This window comes from Drosophila novamexicana, unplaced genomic scaffold, assembly GCF_003285875.2.
Source record: "Drosophila novamexicana strain 15010-1031.04,08,12 unplaced genomic scaffold, DnovRS2.1 tig00000193-arrow-pilon, whole genome shotgun sequence".
Lineage (NCBI taxonomy): Eukaryota > Metazoa > Arthropoda > Insecta > Diptera > Drosophilidae > Drosophila > Drosophila novamexicana.
Genome location: NW_020824787.1, coordinates 3275872 through 3298077, shown reverse-complemented (window position 1 = coordinate 3298077; position 22206 = coordinate 3275872). Strand labels below are relative to the sequence as shown.

Sequence of the window (22206 nt, the reverse complement as noted above, 5' to 3'; positions counted from 1 at the left end):
TAGTAAAATTTAATGTACTCAAATTTCTTGCTATTCTATATATTTATTATTCATTTCATTAAATTCAACACACTCCAATTTCTCGCAGTGCATACACACACACATTTTTCTGCTCTCGACACGAAAAAGTCGGACTATTTGAGTCTTGGCAAAAGCAACTTAAGGTTATTAGCCGCCTTTTTTTCGGATGATTTTTAGATTCCTTTGTTTGTTGTTGTCGTTCTTGTTGATCTTAATGTAATAGCTCGGAGTGTTTATGCGCCCATGTGTGTGTGTGTGTGTGTGTGTGTGTGTGTGTGTGTGTGTGTGTGTGTGTGTGCCTTTTGTGCATGTGTACAAACGAATCCATTTGGTTCAACTTAAGAGAAAAAAGTGCAACTCATAAAATTGTTGATTTGATGCGGCGGCGCTTCAAGAGCTGAAAGTCTGCCGCATTTTGTTTTATTTATTTATTTTAGCCTAATGTCATGACACAAACACACACACACATAGACACACGCACACACATGGCGCAGCCGACAAACTAAACCAAAGCAATTTGCTTAAATGTTTCGGGCCGTTTCTTGTGGCTTCCTAAAAATTCATTGGGCATTTTATAGTTGGCTTTGCAATTTTTATGATTTAATGAGTCCCCGTTTCGGATTCCAGTTTCAAAAGGTTTTTTTTGGTAGATGCATGTTTTATGTGCGCGCCTCTTATGCAACTTGTTGCGGCTATTCGCCTACCACCCGCTTCTCCCCCTTGCACCCTGGCTAGACGCTTTTTATGAGTCATTTGGAAAAAAAAACATTTGAGCATCGCGTATAAATAAAATGTTACTTTGTCATGTGCTTTGTAACGCATAACGGTACATTTATAATGCTTAGCCAATTGCTTTTGTTTTATATAGAAAAATTTCATTTTGAATAAATTTATTTTTGATTTTCTGTAAAATACATTTACAACTCAATTTGATGCGCATGCACACGCATGCACACACTCATAACCACCCACAGCCAATGGGGCGTATGCGCACATTCAGTCAAAAGTGCGTTTACATATTAAGTATACGCCAGGTGTTTATTTTTATGTTAATTTTGTGATTTATTTTAGTGATTTTTTGGTTTGTTCTAGTAAAATGCAAAACTAACGCGAACGGTGATAGATGATGCTCGTCATAATGATGTTATTAATAATAATGATGATGTTTGGCAAAGTTCAAGAACGTACATTTGGCATGAACTTGTAAAGGTCACACAAATGCAATAGAAGTGAATGCACTCAACAAAGGCAGCAGCAGCAACAAAAGCAACAGAAGCAACAACAAAAACAGCGACAATTATGTCTGCAACAACAATAAAAGCTGACAGCTGCTGCCGCTGCAACCGCAATTTAAACTAATATAGCTTGCAATAACAACAACAACAGCAACAAAAGCAACAGCAACAATGACAATGACAATAAATTATTTTTGAATTAATTTTTATTCGTTTGCTAAGCAGCAGCAACAACAACAACAACAAGCACACAACAATAAACATGCAACATTCAATCACAGGCGTCAACTGCGACTGTGACTGTGACTGTGGCAGTGACAGTTGGCCTCCATTGCAGCCCGGTTGCCCGTTGTCATCAACGCCCCCGCGCACGCACACGCAGGTATGTGTCGCACACACAAACACACACATGCACACACACACACACACACATGCACACACACACACGCACGCTGCCCACACGCGCTGTGTTATTGACACTGGCGCGGCCTAACGGTAGATAAAACCCGCGATAACTTGCAACAATGTATGCAACAGCAGCAGCAGCAGCCGCCAGCTGCCAGACGAGTCGTCTATTTAATTTTCTATTCTAGATTAAATTATAATAAATTGCAATTTCTATGCCACCCCCCTCCGCCCAGCCCAGCCTCTTGCTACTTGCGAATGGAGAGCAAAATTGTTGTGCCGCCTTTTCTAGCGCGCATGCAAATGCGCCTGCCCCAAAGAACGCCGGCGCAGCCGCTGGCCCAGACCTCGACGTTGACATCTGGGCGCCCACACGCCGAGAGAGAGAGGAGGAGACAGAGAGAAAGAGTTAGAGACAGGCAGATGAAGCGAGACAGCGATCAGTGGAGACAGGGGCGAATATGACAGGCGAAAAGTACATTCAACTCGAAAAATAATAAATAATAAAAGAAGAAGAAATTTAATTCATTTTAAAACTATGCAAGCGCCTTCTTTATGAACATCGTAAATGGGTAAACAATATTCAACAAAAACTGTGAATACATTATTAAAAATGCTCCAAGGTTTTGAATACAGTTCAAGTAATACGTCAAAGGCAGAGAGAGAAGCAATAAGAGAAGTTATAAGCGATATGAAAAACAAAAATGTGATGAACTAAGCAAAGCTAAGTCAAAGGAAATGGGTTTGATGAGAAGCAAAGCAAGGAAAATAAAGTTTGAAAAAATTATCAAAGAAGCGAGAAGCAAAATGGGATAAGTACAGGCCATCGCAGCGAGAAGCGATGAAAGGTAAATGCAAGGCTTTGGCTAACAGTAATGAATAAGTACAAAAAGAATTAAACTGAAAGAGAAGTAAAGTGAATAGAAAAGAAGTTAGAAGGAGGGAGAAGACAGTCAAGAAATAAAGAAGTAAAGAAAAGCAAATTAAAACGGATGAAAGCAGTAGTAAAAAAGCATATAGAGAATAGATCTGAGCAGGAAGCGAAGCGGAAGAAAATGCACAAAAAAATCACAAAATATAAGAGAAGGAAGTAGAGCGAGAAGAGAGGAAGAAGCGAACCGGAACAAAATAAAGAAAACGCTGCAAAGTCAAATGAAGAAAACTGCAGAAATGAATAGAAAGAGAAAGCTCAGTAAGATACGAATCACAGCAACGTAATGTAGAAGGGATGGATACGAGAGAAGCGGAATTGGTAAAGGAAGAAGTGAAGGGAAGCAAGAAGCTTGATAGAAACAGCAAGAAAAGAAAATGAGAAAAGAAGCTCATATAAAAGTGAACAGGGAATCAAAGCCCCAATTGAAGGGAAAAGAATACAAAGCGTCATACTGTTTTCTTAAATAAGTTAGATGTTAACTTTTATTAACTTTGGTTATTAACTTATTAACTTTGTTTATGATGTCAAATGTCAACAAAAAAACTCAAAGGCTAAATAAAAACGAAAAGAAAAGAAGTTAGGATCGAAATAGATACACTCCGAGTACTTCATAGAGCGAAAATGGGCAGCCTTGAATATGCGCCGTTTGCTCGATGCCGCTGCCGCATGTGCCACCAATGGGAGACATCGATGATGCACATATACATGGGCTATGGGAAGCGTTTGCGACTCGTCGAGAAGATGAAGGCATTCGGCCTTCAAATAACACCGACCGATCTGTATCCGAAAACCATTTGCAATCAGTGCATCAAGGTCCTCGATAAAAATTATTATTTTCAGAATACGCTCAAACTGATATCGAAATGAGGCAAATATTTGGGTAAGCAGAGAACGAACATACACAACACAAGGGCAGCTGTCATAGAATATATTTCCATTTTGCTATTATTTTCAGCTTTGAACATTTCAATGGTATGGTTCTGAGCATATCGCATGCCTATTAAAGCTCTGCTGAAAAGCAATTTTTTCTCTAATTCTATTATTCTAATAAAAAGTGTACACAACAATAGATCATCACAGCTGGCATAGCTTGAGCAGCTGCACAGGACTTGTTTTTATTTCAGTTTTTGCTTTTGGGCATTTCTAAGAAAACGAATTTCGCTTAGCTTTTACCTGGCCAACTTTTGTGCTAGGTAGGATACCTAGAACTAGCTGAGCTTGAATTTGCCAAACTCCTCAGGCTCTTTGAAGCTCTATGCGTGTATCTAATAAAGATCTAAGCACAACTAGCTGAAACAAAAAGCGGAGCGGAGCCCAACCCAACTCAAATTCAGCTGAATTCAAAATGCGCCATTTCAAATTGCCCCACTGAATGTTTTGTTTGTTTGTTTGTTTGTTGTTGTTGCATTTGACACGCCTGTTGCTTTTATTGTTAGAGTGTGTGCGTGTGTGCGTGTGTTATCAAGACAAAACTTGACCCACATACAAGTTTATTAACCGGTTTCTGGCAGCGCATCAATTGGCAGCAGCAAAAAAAAGGGTTGCAAAAATGGTTGAGCAAATTCTTGGCTTCAAAATACAAAAGGGAACTTTGTAGGAAAAAAAAACTGAAAATAGCATCTGAATATATAATCTACAAATAAGAAAACGGCAAAAGCTATTTATAAAGAGGAGCTAAGAACTTTACATAAGCAAGTTTATGTAGATTAAAGTGCAAATAATAAATTGATTTTTTATTGAATGCTTCACTTAAAGCTTCAGTAAGGCGGCCAAATCTCTTCATTAAACGCCGTCAAGAGCTTTGAGAAAAGTTGTTTATGTTATCAGAGTGTAAATGGAGCTCTTAATTTAAATCAAAAGCTTTTTAAAGCTCCGCCTAAAGCTTCTGTAAAGCGGCGAAATTTATTTTTAAATGAATCCAAGAACTTTGAAGTTTATCTACATCAAGGCATAAATAAAGAACTTCAGTTTTATTTAAAGTTTATTATTTTAAAGCTGCTCTTAAAGCGTTTGTTAAACTTAAAGCTCGCAAGTTACCTCTAAATATGAGCATACACTTTTTTGTTAGGTTTTTTCCGAGTGTTATGTTTTTTAATCAACTCGCTGTAATAATGTTCCGTCTAAAGAATATTTTCCTTGTTGACAAATCTTTTATACCTTTTATATAACTATTGTTTATACTTGTTTCTAAAGTATATACAATATTTTAATAATGCCAGAAGCTTGTAAATATATTTGGATAGTAGAATTTCATACACTTTTCTAAGCCATAAGCTGCCCAACTTGTCTGTTTCGAACCACATCAGCCCAGAAAAATCAATTTAAAAAATTCGAGTTAGTCAAATTTAAAAAATTAATTATAGAAGAATAATCTTGGCAAAAAAAGCTGACTAGAAAACAAAATTCTATCCAGCCTGAAAGTTTTCTTTTGTTTTCAGAAATTCATATCCTAAGAGTGAATTCTCCTGGATCGGTGACTTCTAAGCAGGAGCCTTTGCCCCGAAATATATATATTATTCTTAAAAGAAATGGAAATATATCTAGAGAATAAAAGATATGCCAAAAAGGCAATTGACCTCGAGAAACAATTATTGTAAAACAAAAAATGTTTGCCTATTTGCACACAAATTGCAACTTGGTTTTTCATGACAATTTTGTGCTATTTCAATTCCCTCTGGAGCTTTCAGGCTCCATTTTACACACACACAGTCGCACACTCATGGGCATACAATCGAGCAATCGCATCGACTGTGAGCCATTAGCCTAGTTAGGCATGGCCCCTCCATTGGAGGGCGGGTAGGGAGGCAGGGGGAGTCGATCCTATTCGATCCGATAGCAACTTGGACTTCATCTCAGTTGCGATTCATTTAGTTTCTGCTCGCACTCAGATGCTGACGTTCTGTGGGGGCGTCTGTGGGCGTGGGCGGCTGTGTGTATCTCTGTATGTGTGTGTGTGTGGGCGTGGCTGTGTGCCGATAGTGCTTCAATATGAAACAAAAATAAATAAATAAAATGCCGCACAGGCAACACAAAATGGGAATGTTTGTGTTTTGCGCTTTGTTTGTGTGCCAAGAATGCGTTTGTCTGCCTCAGCCGCTGCCTCTGCCTCTGACACAGCCTCTGCTTGTGCTTGTGCTTGTGCTTCTTCTTCATCATCATCTACACATATTCTTCTCATTTGTCGGGTTCAACAAACTTTAATCGCACATTAACCGCTCGAATTCCGAATCGATTCCAGCGGATTGTATGGAAATGGAATTGGAATCGAGGCACACGCACAAATCGCATCGCCATCAAGAAACAAAATAACACAAATACAAACACAATTTTTGGCTTTCGGTATTCGCTTAAAAAAAGGAAAAAAGTTGTATAAACATTGGCAGTATGTGTGTGTTTCTTTGAAATTTGATTTGATGCACAAGCTGTTCGGCTTAGTAATTTTATTGTGGCATGCAAATGGAATGCAACTGCAGCTGCAACTATGAAAATGTTGGTACATATCTAAATATGCTGCCAGATGATAGAAGCATGATTTGTGCAGAATATTCTATAATATTGCATATACAGAAATATTTCCACGCTGGGAAATTCTCCATGGAAAACTAAAGACTTGTATCAATACAATACAATCAAAAAAAATATAAAACAAGCATTAGAGAAATAGTCTTAATTAAGCCTTAATATATAAGCTGATTAGTTTTAAATATATTAGAAGATGGATTCTTTACTTTGCCGCGGCAATAAGTTTTTCCCGCTTTTCCGTATAAAAATCCAAACTTCGTGAAAATCGGATGAGATTTGGCCGAGATATGGGGGTGATAAATTTTGACCCATGTCTATAATCGAATTTGAACATGAATTTCGACCAAAAAATCGGTGTCGAGATTTGAATGCCACATTAATCTAGAGGGAAAACCATGAAGAAAACCCCAAACATCGTGGAAATCGGATGAGATTTGGCCGAGTTATGGGGGTGGTAAGTTTTGACCCATGTCTATATACGAATCTTGGGGTAAGATTTGGACATGAATTTCGACCAAAAAATCGGTGTCGAGATTTGAATGCCACATTAATCTAGAGGGAAAACCATGAAGAAAAATCCAAACTTCGTGAAAATCGGATGAGATTTGACCGAGTTATGGGGGTGGTAATTTTTGACCCATGTCTATATACGAATCTTGGGGTAAGTTTTGGACATGAATTTCGACCAAAAAATCGGTGTCGAGATTTGAATGCCACATTAATCTAGAGGGAAACCCATATAGAAAACGCCAAACTTCGTGAAAATCGGATGAGATTTGGCCGAGTTATGGGGGTGGTAAGTTTTGACCCATGTCTATATACGAATCTTGGGGTAAGATTTTGACATGAATTTCGACCAAAAAATCGGTGTCGAGATTTGAATGCCACATTAATCTAGAGGGAAAACCATGAAGAAAAATCCAAACTTCGTGAAAATCGGATAAGATTTGACCGAGATATGGGGGTGGTAAGTTTTGACCCATGTCTATATACGAATCTTGGGGTAAGATTTGGACATGAATTTTGACCAAAAAATCGGTGTCGAGATTTGAATGCCACATTAATCTAGAGGGAAAACCATGAAGAAAAATCCAAACTTCGTGAAAATCGGATGAGATTTGACCGAGTTATGGGGGTGGTAAGTTTTGACCCATGTCTATATACGAATCTTGGGGTAAGATTTGGACATGAATTTCGACCAAAAAATCGGTGTCGAGATTTGAATGCCACATTAATCTAGAGGGAAAACCATGAAGAAAAATCCAAACTTCGTGAAAATCGGATAAGATTTGACCGAGATATGGGGGTGGTAAGTTTTGACCCATGTCTATATACGAATCTTGGGGTAAGATTTGGACATGAATTTCGACTAAAAAATCGGTGTCGAGATTTGAATGCCACATTAATCTAGAGGGAAGACCATGAAGAAAAATCCAAACTTCGTGAAAATCGGATGAGATTTGACCGAGTTATGGGGGTGGTATGTTTTGACCCATGTCTATATACGAATCTTGGGGTAAGATTTGGACATGAATTTCGACCAAAAAATCGGTGTCGAGATTTGAATGCCACATTAATCTAGAGGGCAAACCATGAAGAAAACGCCAAACTGCATGAAAATCGGATGAGATTTGACCGAGTTATGGGGGTGGTAAGTTTTGACCCATGTCTATATACGAATCTTGGGGTAAGATTTGGACATGAATTTCGACCAAAAAATCGGTGTCGAGATTTGAATGCCACATTAATCTAGAGGGCAAACCATGAAGAAAACGCCAAACTGCATGAAAATCGGATGAGATTTGACCGAGTTATGGGGGTGGTAAGTTTTGACCCATGTCTATATACGAATCTTGGGGTAAGATTTGGACATGAATTTCGACTAAAAAATCGGTGTCGAGATTTGAATGCCACATTAATCTAGAGGGAAAACCATAAAGAAAAACCCAAACATCGTGAAAATCTGATGAGATTTGGACGAGTTATGGGGGTGGTAAGTTTTGACCCATGTCTATATACGAATCTTGGGGTAAGATTTTGACATGAATTTCGACCAAAAAATCGGTGTCGAGATTTGAATGCCACATTAATCTAGAGGGAAAACCATGAAGAAAAATCCAAACTTCGTGAAAATCGGATAAAATTTGACCGAGATATGGGGGTGGTAAGTTTTGACCCATGTCTATATACGAATCTTGGGGTAAGTTTTGGACATGAATTTCGACCAAAAAATCGGTGTCGAGATTTGAATGCCACATTAATCTAGAGGGAAACCCATGAAGAAAACGCCAAACTGCATGAAAATCGGATGAGATTTGACCGAGTTATGGGGGTGGTAAGTTTTGACCCATGTCTATATACGAATCTTGGGGTAAGATTTGGACATGAATTTCGACCAAAAAATCGGTGTCGAGATTTGAATGCCACATTAATCTAGAGGGAAAACCATGAAGAAAAATCCAAACTTCGTGAAAATCGGATGAGATTTGACCGAGTTATGGGGGTGGTAATTTTTGACCCATGTCTATATACGAATCTTGGGGTAAGTTTTGGACATGAATTTCGACCAAAAAATCGGTGTCGAGATTTGAATGCCACATTAATCTAGAGGGCAAACCATGAAGAAAACGCCAAACTTCGTGAAAATCGGATGAGATTTGACCGAGTTATGGGGGTGGTAATTTTTGACCCATGTCTATATACGAATCTTGGGGTAAGTTTTGGACATGAATTTCGACCAAAAAATCGGTGTCGAGATTTGAATGCCACATTAATCTAGAGGGAAACCCATATAGAAAACGCCAAACTTCGTGAAAATCGGATGAGATTTGACCGAGTTATGGGGGTGGTAAGTTTTGACCCATGTCTATATACGAATCTTGGGGTAAGATTTTGACATGAATTTCGACCAAAAAATCGGTGTCGAGATTTGAATGCCACATTAATCTAGAGGGAAAACCATGAAGAAAAATCCAAACTTCGTGAAAATCGGATAAGATTTGACCGAGATATGGGGGTGGTAAGTTTTGACCCATGTCTATATACGAATCTTGGGGTAAGTTTTGGACATGAATTTCGACCAAAAAATCGGTGTCGAGATTTGAATGCCACATTAATCTAGAGGGAAACCCATGAAGAAAACGCCAAACTGCATGAAAATCGGATGAGATTTGACCGAGTTATGGGGGTGGTAAGTTTTGACCCATGTCTATATACGAATCTTGGGGTAAGATTTGGACATGAATTTCGACCAAACAATCGGTGTCGAGATTTGAATGCCACATTAATCTAGAGGGAAAACCATGAAGAAAAATCCAAACTTCGTGAAAATCGGATGAGATTTGACCGAGTTATGGGGGTGGTAATTTTTGACCCATGTCTATATACGAATCTTGGGGTAAGATTTGGACATGAATTTCGACTAAAAAATCGGTGTCGAGATTTGAATGCCACATTAATCTAGAGGGAAAACCATGAAGAAAAATCCAAACTTCGTGAAAATCGGATAAGATTTGACCGAGATATGGGGGTGGTAAGTTTTGACCCATGTCTATATACGAATCTTGGGGTAAGTTTTGGACATGAATTTCGACCAAAAAATCGGTGTCGAGATTTGAATGCCACATTAATCTAGAGGGAAACCCATGAAGAAAACGCCAAACTGCATGAAAATCGGATGAGATTTGACCGAGTTATGGGGGTGGTAAGTTTTGACCCATGTCTATATACGAATCTTGGGGTAAGATTTGGACATGAATTTCGACCAAAAAATCGGTGTCGAGATTTGAATGCCACATTAATCTAGAGGGAAAACCATGAAGAAAAATCCAAACTTCGTGAAAATCGGATGAGATTTGACCGAGTTATGGGGGTGGTAATTTTTGACCCATGTCTATATACGAATCTTGGGGTAAGTTTTGGACATGAATTTCGACCAAAAAATCGGTGTCGAGATTTGAATGCCACATTAATCTAGAGGGAAACCCATATAGAAAACGCCAAACTTCGTGAAAATCGGATGAGATTTGACCGAGTTATGGGGGTGGTAAGTTTTGACCCATGTCTATATACGAATCTTGGGGTAAGATTTGGACATGAATTTCGACCAAAAAATCGGTGTCGAGATTTGAATGCCACATTAATCTAGAGGGAAAACCATGAAGAAAAACCCAAACATCGTGAAAATCGGATGAGATTTGGACGAGTTATGGGGGTGGTAAGTTTTGACCCATGTCTATATTCGAATCTTGGGGTAAGATTTGGACATGAATTTTGACCAAAAAATCGGTGTCGAGATTTGAATGCCACATTAATCTAGAGGGCAAACCATGAAGAAAACGCCAAACTTCGTGAAAATCGGATGAGATTTGACCGAGTTATGGGGGTGGTAAGTTTTGACCCATGTCTATATACGAATCTTGGGGTAAGATTTGGACATGAATTTCGACCAAAAAATCAGTGTCGAGATTTGAATGCCACATTAATCTAGAGGGAAACCCATATAGAAAACGCCAAACTTCGTGAAAATCGGATGAGATTTGACCGAGTTATGGGGGTGGTAAGTTTTGACCCATGTCTATATACGAATCTTGGGGTAAGATTTGGACATGAATTTCGACCAAAAAATCGGTGTCGAGATTTGAATGCCACATTAATCTAGAGGGAAAACCATGAAGAAAAATCCAAACTTCGTGAAAATCGGATGAGATTTGACCGAGTTATGGGGGTGGTAATTTTTGACCCATGTCTATATACGAATCTTGGGGTAAGTTTTGGACATGAATTTCGACCAAAAAATCGGTGTCGAGATTTGAATGCCACATTAATCTAGAGGGAAACCCATATAGAAAACGCCAAACTTCGTGAAAATCGGATGAGATTTGACCGAGTTATGGGGGTGGTAAGTTTTGACCCATGTCTATATACGAATCTTGGGGTAAGATTTGGACATGAATTTCGACCAAAAAATCAGTGTCGAGATTTGAATGCCACATTAATCTAGAGGGAAACCCATATAGAAAACGCCAAACTTCGTGAAAATCGGATGAGATTTGACCGAGTTATGGGGGTGGTAAGTTTTGACCCATGTCTATATACGAATCTTGGGGTAAGATTTGGACATGAATTTCGACCAAAAAATCGGTGTCGAGATTTGAATGCCACATTAATCTAGAGGGAAAACCATGAAGAAAAATCCAAACTTCGTGAAAATCGGATGAGATTTGACCGAGTTATGGGGGTGGTAATTTTTGACCCATGTCTATATACGAATCTTGGGGTAAGTTTTGGACATGAATTTCGACCAAAAAATCGGTGTCGAGATTTGAATGCCACATTAATCTAGAGGGAAACCCATATAGAAAACGCCAAACTTCGTGAAAATCGGATGAGATTTGACCGAGTTATGGGGGTGGTAAGTTTTGACCCATGTCTATATACGAATCTTGGGGTAAGATTTGGACATGAATTTCGACCAAAAAATCGGTGTCGAGATTTGAATGCCACATTAATCTAGAGGGAAAACCATGAAGAAAAATCCAAACTTCGTGAAAATCGGATGAGATTTGGACGAGTTATGGGGGTGGTAAGTTTTGACCCATGTCTATATACGAATCTTGGGGTAAGATTTGGACATGAATTTCGACCAAAAAATCGGTGTCGAGATTTGAATGCCACATTAATCTAGAGGGAAAACCATAAAGAAAAACCCAAACATCGTGAAAATCGGATGAGATTTGGACGAGTTATGGGGGTGGTAAGTTTTGACCCATGTCTATATACGAATCTTGGGGTAAGTTTTGGACATGAATTTCGACCAAAAAATCGGTGTCGAGATTTGAATGCCACATTAATCTAGAGGGAAAACCATGAAGAAAAACCCAAACATCGTGAAAATCGGATGAGATTTGGACGAGTTATGGGGGTGGTAAGTTTTGACCCATGTCTATATACGAATCTTGGGGTAAGATTTGGACATGAATTTCGACCAAAAAATCGGTGTCGAGATTTGAATGCCACATTAATCTAGAGGGAAACCCATATAGAAAACGCCAAACTTCGTGAAAATCAGATGAGATTTGACCGAGTTATGGGGGTGGTAATTTTTGACCCATGTCTATATACGAATCTTGGGGTAAGTTTTGGACATGAATTTCGACCAAAAAATCGGTGTCGAGATTTGAATGCCACATTAATCTAGAGGGAAACCCATATAGAAAACGCCAAACTTCGTGAAAATCGGATGAGATTTGACCGAGTTATGGGGGTGGTAAGTTTTGACCCATGTCTATATACGAATCTTGGGGTAAGATTTGGACATGAATTTCGACCAAAAAATCGGTGTCGAGATTTGAATGCCACATTAATCTAGAGGGAAAACCATGAAGAAAAATCCAAACTTCGTGAAAATCGGATAAGATTTGACCGAGATATGGGGGTGGTAAGTTTTGACCCATGTCTATATACGAATCTTGGGGTAAGATTTGGACATAAATTTCGACCAAAAAATCGGTGTCGAGATTTGAATGCCACATTAATCTAGAGGGAAAACCATGAAGAAAAATCCAAACTTCGTGAAAATCGGATGAGATTTGGCCGAGATATGGGGGTGGTAATTTTTGACCCATGTCTATATACGAATCTTGGGGTAAGATTTGGACATGAATTTCGACCAAAAAATCAGTGTCGAGATTTGAATGCCACATTAATCTAGAGGGAAACCCATGAAGAAAACGCCAAACTTCATGAAAATCGGATGAGATTTGACCGAGTTATGGGGGTGGTAAATTTTGACCCATGTCTATATACGAATCTTGGGGTAAGATTTGGACATGAATTTCGACCAAAAAATCGGTGTCGAGATTTGAATGCCACATTAATCTAGAGGGAAAACCATGAAGAAAAATCCAAACTTCGTGAAAATCGGATGAGATTTGGCCGAGATATGGGGGTGGTAATTTTTGACCCATGTCTATATACGAATCTTGGGGTAAGATTTGGACATGAATTTCGACCAAAAAATCGGTGTCGAGATTTGAATGCCACATTAACTAGAGGGAAACCCATGAAGAAAACGCCAAACTTCATGAAAATCGGATGAGATTTGACCGAGTTATGGGGTTGGTAAATTTTGACCCATGTCTATGTACGAAACTTGGGGTAAGATTTGGACATGAATTTCGACCAAAAAATCGGTGTCGCGGTTTGAATGCCACATTAATCTAGAGGGAAAACCATGAAGAAAAATCCAAACTTCGTGAAAATCGGATGAGATTTGGCCGAGTTATGGGGGTGGTAAGTTTTGACCCATGTCTATATACGAATCTTGGGGTAAGATTTGGACATGAATTTCGACCAAAAAATCGGTGTCGAGATTTGAATGCCACATTAATCTAGAAGGAAAACCATGAAGAAAAATCCAAACTTCGTGAAAATCGGATGAGATTTGGCCGAGTTATGGGGATGGTAAGTTTTGACCCATGTCTATATACGAATCTTGGGGTAAGATTTGGACATGAATTTCGACTAAAAAATCGGTGTCGAGATTTGAATGCCACATTAATCTAGAGGGCAAACCGTGAAGAAAACGCCAAACTTCATGAAAATCGGATGAGATTTGACCGAGTTATGGGGGTGGTAATTTTTGACCCATGTCTATATACGAATCTTGGGGTAAGTTTTGGACATGAATTTCGACCAAAAAATCGGTGTCGAGATTTGAATGCCACATTAATCTAGAGGGAAAACCATGAAGAAAAATCCAAACTTCGTGAAAATCGGATGAGATTTGGCCGAGATATGGGGGTGGTAATTTTTGACCCATGTCTATATACGAATCTTGGGGTAAGATTTGGACATGAATTTCGACCAAAAAATCGGTGTCGAGATTTGAATGCCACATTAATCTAGAGGGAAAACCATGAAGAAAAATCCAAACTTCGTGAAAATCGGATGAGATTTGGCCGAGATATGGGGGTGGTAATTTTTGACCCATGTCTATATACGAATCTTGGGGTAAGATTTGGACATGAATTTCGACCAAAAAATCGGTGTCGAGATTTGAATGCCACATTAACTAGAGGGAAACCCATGAAGAAAACGCCAAACTTCATGAAAATCGGATGAGATTTGACCGAGTTATGGGGTTGGTAAATTTTGACCCATGTCTATGTACGAAACTTGGGGTAAGATTTGGACATGAATTTCGACCAAAAAATCGGTGTCGCGGTTTGAATGCCACATTAATCTAGAGGGAAAACCATGAAGAAAAATCCAAACTTCGTGAAAATCGGATGAGATTTGGCCGAGTTATGGGGGTGGTAAGTTTTGACCCATGTCTATATACGAATCTTGGGGTAAGATTTGGACATGAATTTCGACCAAAAAATCGGTGTCGAGATTTGAATGCCACATTAATCTAGAAGGAAAACCATGAAGAAAAATCCAAACTTCGTGAAAATCGGATGAGATTTGGCCGAGTTATGGGGATGGTAAGTTTTGACCCATGTCTATATACGAATCTTGGGGTAAGATTTGGACATGAATTTCGACTAAAAAATCGGTGTCGAGATTTGAATGCCACATTAATCTAGAGGGCAAACCGTGAAGAAAACGCCAAACTTCATGAAAATCGGATGAGATTTGACCGAGTTATGGGGGTGGTAATTTTTGACCCATGTCTATATACGAATCTTGGGGTAAGTTTTGGACATGAATTTCGACCAAAAAATCGGTGTCGAGATTTGAATGCCACATTAATCTAGAGGGAAACCCATGAAGAAAACGCCAAACTTCATGAAAATCGGATGAGATTTGGCCGAGATATGGAGGTGGTAATTTTTGACCCATGTTTACATACGAATCTTGGGGTAAGATTTGGACATGAATTTCGACTAAATAATCGGTGTTCAGATTTGAATGCCAGATTAATCTAGAGGGTAAACCATGAAGAAAAATCCTATATCATATATATATATTCTATTTTAGAAGCTATATGCCAAGTTTGGTGACTCTAGCTCTTATTATTTAACAAAATTGCCCAAAAAACAGGATATCGATATCGATTTTTATCGATTGCTTGGAAACGGAGTAAGTTATCGATTATCGGAAACAAACTCGATCTGCGCGGGAGCTAGGAGCATCTACATCTAAAGTATCTAGCTCTTATAGGTTCTGAGATCCTTGCGTTCATACATACGGACGGACGGACGGACAGACAGACGGACATGGCTAGATCGACTCAGCTATTTATGCTGATCAAGAATATATATACTTTATGGGGTCGGAGTTGCTTCCTTCTGCCTGTTACATACGTTTGGCATTCGCACAAATACAATATACCCTTATACCCATTTTTAATGGGTTCAGGGTATAAAAAAAACAGTCAAAGCAAAGAAAAATGAGTTTTGAAAGTAGAATGAACTAGTTCAAGAAACCAGCACGAAAGCAATAAAAGAACTGGTTTTTATTAATCATTTGATTGATTGAGACAATAAAACTTATCAATCTTAAAAAACATGCCACAAATTTCAAAGATCTAGTTTGGGTTGTTTAAATTTACGATATCAAGTAAGACCAGGCTATATAAAATCAATTATGTGACATATACATAAAGCTCAATTGTTGGAATCATAGATTGCATAGTTATACATTTAATGGAAACTATTGGCCCAATCGAGCCTACATTACAAAATATACTTACAGCAAAAGAGTCTATGTACACTTAAATTAAAATAAATTGTATTGCGATAAAACAACTTAAATAAACCTGAAGCAGGTCCAAATATGAGAAGTCAAAAAGGTTAGAGATAAACGCGAATTGTGTAGAAAAGTAAAGCTTTAAGCGTTAAGTGCGCTAAAAACAAGAAGAGTTTTATAATAATGTAGACTAATATAGCTTTAAGCTTTAAGTGTATGAAATTGTACAGACAGGTAGAGCTGTTACTTCATATATTTATAAAAACAAGTCGAGCTTTAAGCTTCAAGTGCGTGAATTTGTATAGACAAGCAGAGCTTTAAGTGAATTAAATTGTATTTCTAAAGCCTTAAGCTTTAAGAGAAGTGCATGAACTTTAAGTACAGTCACAAAATTTTGTTTTGTTCCATGCAGGAACTGTTTTAATTTATATATTTTATGAGCGATAAAGGCTATAATTAGTTAAATTAAGTTTATAAAACCAAGATCTTCAACAATTTGTCACATTTACAGCTGTTGGTCTGTGATTTGGTTATGGTAACACACCCTTTTTTCGCTCAGTGTAATCATTGCTAGTTTGTTTTATTTGAATTTTTCTGTTTTTTTGGAGCTGTTGCAATTGCAGCTAAAATTACTTCTTTAATTCGTTGTCACTTGGCAGCCGCGAGGCAGCTGACTGACAATCTAACTGCCCCTCGGGCCGACTGACTGACATCTATTACCACATTTACACACACACACACACACTAGCTCACGAATGGCAAGTGAGTGGATTCAAGTGCATATTTTAGTTAATTTGAATTGCAGTCGCACAGTTCAATTATGCGGCCGGAAAAAAGGTTGAGTTTTAGTTTTGTGTACCTTAAACCTTTGGCAAATGAGCAAAGGGTAGATTGATTTTGTGCAGTGTAGTTAGTGAAGAAGTAAAACTGCAATTTTAAAGGACTTTTAGTTTTGAAGTCTGCATAAGACTTATAAATATATATGTGCTTCATCACAATTTGCCGTTAAAGTGACGTATTGAAGAAGGCTTAAAGGACTTCTTATATTGAAGGCCTCATAGCTTGATCTAGAATATATATTTCCAGATTTCAAGTCTCTCTTGAAGAAGCCTTTTTTGACGAGCTTACACGAATGGACTCAATGAGAAGTCGTCGATCTCAGCAGCCTTAAGAGGGAATTAAAATCCTCATATGTAGCACAAGTTTATTAGTTTCTCTTTCTTTCAATATCTCTTTCCACATTCAAAGCATAGATAAACATCTATTTTAAGACATGGTTTTTAATCATTGGTCGATGACTATAATGAGAACTACATACATAAGACTAAGTACATGTATATAGGCTCTTGTATGGTATATTTCGATAAAGAACATTTAATTTTTTTGAATTCCTAACTACAACCTAACCCGATCTTAACGAACACAAAGCAAAGGGAGGAAGAAGCACAAAGGGCGGAAGAAGCGTAGAACAAGCTTGAAATACTTTTAACAACGTGGCCTGTCGCTGTGCACAGAGTATCTCCAAGTCGGGCACTGCCTACTTAAGCACTCTTACTTGTAGTGTATATCGTTTTTTTTTATATATATATTTTTTTTTTTTAATTTAAGCCCACAAGAAGTGGCTTCGCTTTGGCTGCGCTGCGGATTGGCTGCAATTTAGTTGCAGGAATTAAATTAAATTCAATTACAATGTGCACAACAATATCGTGTGTGTATCTGTGTGTGTGTGTGCTGAGTGCTACTTCATTATGTGCATTTAACATAAATATTTTCAATTATTATGCGATTTAAAGTGCACTTGAGTACATGCACTTTTGGGGCGCACTGTTCTGCTGCCAGCTGAATGAATGCATTTTATTTGAAGTTGAATTTGTTGTCTCTTTTATTTTTTCGCTTTTGCCAGTTTCTTTTTTTTTTTTTTTTTTTTTTTTTGGAAATCTCGTGCATCTGTTGTCGCAATTTTGCCAGAAAATTGGTTGACCCAGTTTTTTTTGGTAGTTGGGAAAGAGAGAGGCAGCGAGAGAGAAAGAGAGGGAGTGAGAGCAAAGTGGAAGAATGTATCTGATGCTCGTTTAGCAGCTGGCTCCAAAAAGTAAAATAACTTCAGATTGGCACCAAAAACTGCAACAAGCTGTTGCCAGCTATCTGGAGCAGTTACACTGTGCTGCATGAGTGCTGGCTTTTGGGGCATGCGGCAAAGGGAGGCAGCCACGAATCCAAGAATCAAGAAATTCTTGAAATGTTTAACCAAGGCTTCGATAAACGCAGTGCAAGTCTCATGAGCGAGTTATGGATTTGAGTTGTTGCATGAATCAAATTAGAAAGAAAGCTACTAAACTTTAAGTTAAGCCGATTAAAGCTTCTTCAAAGCAGATGCAGCAAGTGAAGCTAATTCAAGGAAATCTCGTGCTCTTGAAAAAGAAAAAGTTTCTACTGAGAGCAGCCAGTAAAACGATTACGAATGACGCAACAAAGGAATCGTTTCCTATCAACAGAGAGACAAAGAGATAAATAAAAATGGAGAGAAAGAGAGAGAGAGAGAGAGAGAGAGAGGTAGACAGAAGGAGACAGAAAGAGACAGAGTATGACAGATTATGTACAGAGAGAGAGTATGACAGTGAGATAGTAAGAGTGCATAAACTATGATGTCTAAATCGTTTACGAACACAACACAAAGAAGAATTGCAAATTATATGTATTCATGCATGTTTTTGTGTACTTATGCTTTTTATTTAAGCCTAGTTTAAGCACGTCACAATATTCCCTTTCCTAGAAGAGCTTGTAATCAAATATGGAATTGGTTGTTGGCAGCCACTTCTCAGCTTGCAGCTTGTGGCCTGTTTTTAATTTTTGTGGCCTTTATGATGCAGCTGGCAGCAATGGTATAAAACACAAGACACACTCACTGCCATAAGTATATACCTTAATATATATGTATATATATGTACAGATATAATCCCCCCAGCGGCGACAAAATGCAGCCGCTGCAGTTTAATTCAGAAACCTGCTCCTTACGCAGAGTTCTTAGCTTCACTTTTTATACTCAGTAAATCAAAAGCGAAGAAAGAGCATATTGTTGAGATACTAGCTGCTAGTTTCTGTAAACTTGGTCTAAATGCTTAACTCCACAACAGTTTGTGTTGTAAAGTCAAGTTCACTTATGAAATGAAGAAATAGCAAGAAATTTGGGTCGTCTTGTCGACCATTAATAAATAAATAAATAAATAAACAAAAAATAGGTTAATAAAACAATAAATATTACATTAGAATTGAAGTATTCAAGTGCAGATCGACACTTTGTAGGTTTTTATTTTTTGCAGGGTAGCGCGCAGTTCATCATCTTTAACCATTCCGACTTGTTTCTCTTTTATATGTTTATACAACTTTTTTTTTATTTTGATTTTTTGCATGCAGCTTTGCTGTTATTCTTAAGCTCTGGCTGAGGTGTGTATGTTGTGTTTGTGTGTGTGTGTATGTTGTGTGTGTTTGTGTGTGTGTGTGTCCCAAATTTTGTAGGTGAAATTATACGCACACTTCAGTTTTTGGCCTGTTTATTTTTTGGTGCATTTTTTTCCTCTTTTAGAGAGCTGCCTGAAACTGGACTTTGGGTTCTAACTGGAGGGAGCAAAAGCGCGCTCTCCCTCCACTCTCCTACCCTCCCCGTCCCCCCTACCCCTTACCACTCCACCACTCCCCCTGTCCATCTCTATGGCTGTCTGTGTTGGTTGCACAAAAAATTGGGTCAAAAAGCAGATGTACTCACCTTTGGGCATCAGCTAAAATGCAAGTTTTGGCCAGTTTCGATGCAGACAGATTTTCCGCGCTCGGCAATATCGTTTGTGAGTTGTGCGTAAAATCCGTGGATATTGTGGAGGAGTTTGAGCTGGACGAGCTGCCTGATGATGAGCCGCTGCAAATTGTACTAGTTGCTGCTGCTGTCGGTGCAGCTGCAACAGTTGCTGTTGCTGCTGCTGTTGTTGCTGCTGCAATTGGCTGCACATCGATTTGCAGGCGACAATCGGCGACTATTTTGGCCAGATTACGTCGACTGTCAACCAACGGTACCTGTTCCTCCATGTGACAGCAGTCCCCGCCCCCGCCCCCGCCCCCGCCGACGCCGCCGCCCGTTGCCGTTTCGCTGTCCGAGTCCGCGTTGGCGGCAACGTTTTGGGCCAACAAATTCATTGGCATTTTTTCGTAATGCGTATGGGCCAACACTTCACACTTGGCCAGCGCCTGCGTCGGAGTCTGTGTCTCGATCGGAGCCTGCGCCTTTGGCTTCTGCTTGGCTTTCAATTCTTCAGCTGCTTGTGGAATTTTTTGAATTTTTGTTTTGTTGCCGACAATGCTGCGCAGCAGGCTGTTGTTGTTGTTGTTGCTGATGTTGCTGATGTTGTTGTTGTTGTTGTTGTTGAGGCTGGCGGCAACAACTGCAACTGTTTCCGGTTTAGTCGACAGCAAACGCGGCGTTGTTGCTGCTGCTGACGTTTTAGTATTAACTGCTGCTGCCAGTTGTTGTTGTTGCTGTTGTTGTTGTTGTTGCTGTTGTGCTGCTGCTGTTGTTGCTGTCGCAGCTATGGGCAATGTTGCTGCCGCTGCTGCTGCCGATTTTAATGACTCCTCAACAACTTGTTCAGCTGCTGCTGTTGTTGTTGCTGTTGCTGTTGTTGCTGCTGCCGATGTTGCTGTTGTTGTATTTATAATTGCCGGCTGCTGTTGCTGCTGCTGCTGCTGTTGCTGCTGCGTGGCGAGAGCGACTCCACCTTCTGGTATAATTGTTGCAAAAATTTGTTCGCCAAATATGAAAAGATCCTTGGAAATAATCATTATCACCTTTTTGTGATGTTGTTGTTATTTAGTTTTTTTTTTTTATGGCTTATATTTCTGCTTTATTTAGTTAATGTAAAACGTTGCTTTATATGAAGAAAAACAAAATAAACACGTTTTACACAAGCAACATATATTTTATTTTTTTGCCGGAATTATTTATCTTTTTTCGAATTATTTTGGGGGAATTTTGCGCACATTTCATAATTTGCGTGCTGTAAGAAACGAGTTGAAAGATAATAAAAATTGATTAAGAAAATTTCACAGTGAAGAGGCAATTGTATTTAAAAAAATAATATTTAATAAACATAAATATGATTATAAATAAAAATATAGAAATAATATGTATGCATCTGGTAAAGACAATATCTATAAACTCGCAATACGTTAAAATCATTTAAGTATATTATTTTTCTTTTATCTTTTATATATAACTATTATTATAATATTTATTAATTATTATATTATTTTTGCATTTAACACGAAGAAGTTAACTTTTTCTCTGTGAAATTTCGCTGTCTCTTAAATATTCTGAGAATTCTTTTATACATTTCTTTCCCCGAATTAGGTCGTAATTTTCTTTTTATTTTATATTTAATTATTCAAATGTTTAAGAACGGCAAAGATATTTTAATTGTTTATTGTTAATTGTTAAATTCGAAAGTGAAATATATTTTTAATATTTTTATTGTACTTTCAAGTTTTACTTCTCTCTTTAGATCCACAATTTTTCCATTTAGTCATTATCTTAAAATAATATAATATTAAATATAATAATATTTACATATTATACACAAGCTGTACTTAAATTATTTTAACGCATGCATATCAAGAAATCTCTTAAATTGATTTAAGTTTCTATTTTTTTATATATTGAAAGTGCATTTTTTTATTTGAAAATTTTAATTTTTATTATATATTTCTTATTTAAAAGATTAATATTTAAAACTTGACTTGTATTTAAAATTTGTTGCAAAAGCATTTTATTTTTTCAGTTTCAAACACAAACACTTGACAAATGGCGAAAGTCTTAGAAAATCGATTTCGAAAGTTAAAACTTCCCGAAAATTTGCAATAGTTACACGACTTTTATTTCCAACTTCATAAACTTAAGAAATTGTTTAAAATACTTTTGTTTTAAAATAACTTTTATCTATATAAATCATATATTATTTCTGACAAATGCACAGACATTTTTTTTCGAGTACTCAAACAAAATAAATCACTTAACATTTTATTTATTTTGGGTTTATTGATTTTTGATTTTATTAAGTAATATTATAAAAAATTTTCTGTGCTAATTATTTATATTTTATACATATATAATATATATTTATATTTAAATACATTTTATTAATTTGCCTCGGATTTAAAAATGTATTTTAAATTTATCAAGATCTTTTTTTACTGTATTTACTTTTACTGTGGGATTTGTTAGTTAATTTCCGCAAACAATTTTTCGCACTTGAGACTCGCCTAACAAAATAATACAAAAATAAGAAACGACTCTTTTTATTGGAGTGTAAAAAGTAACCAAAACAAATGTCTATAGAATTGTGTGTTCTT

General features: G+C 37.6%; 1 protein-coding gene across 1 annotated transcript in view; it reads right to left on the bottom strand.

Annotated features, from left to right (window-relative positions):
- LOC115759256 (ABC transporter G family member 21) overlaps nt 1-20004 on the bottom strand; it is a 40354-nt gene extending 20350 nt beyond the window's left edge. The window contains exon 1 of the mRNA XM_030700156.1: nt 19577-20004. Within this exon, the coding sequence (XP_030556016.1) occupies nt 19577-20004 (428 nt within the window). The remainder of the gene's footprint in view (nt 1-19576) is intronic.
- Between the last annotated feature and the right edge of the window lie 2202 nt (nt 20005-22206).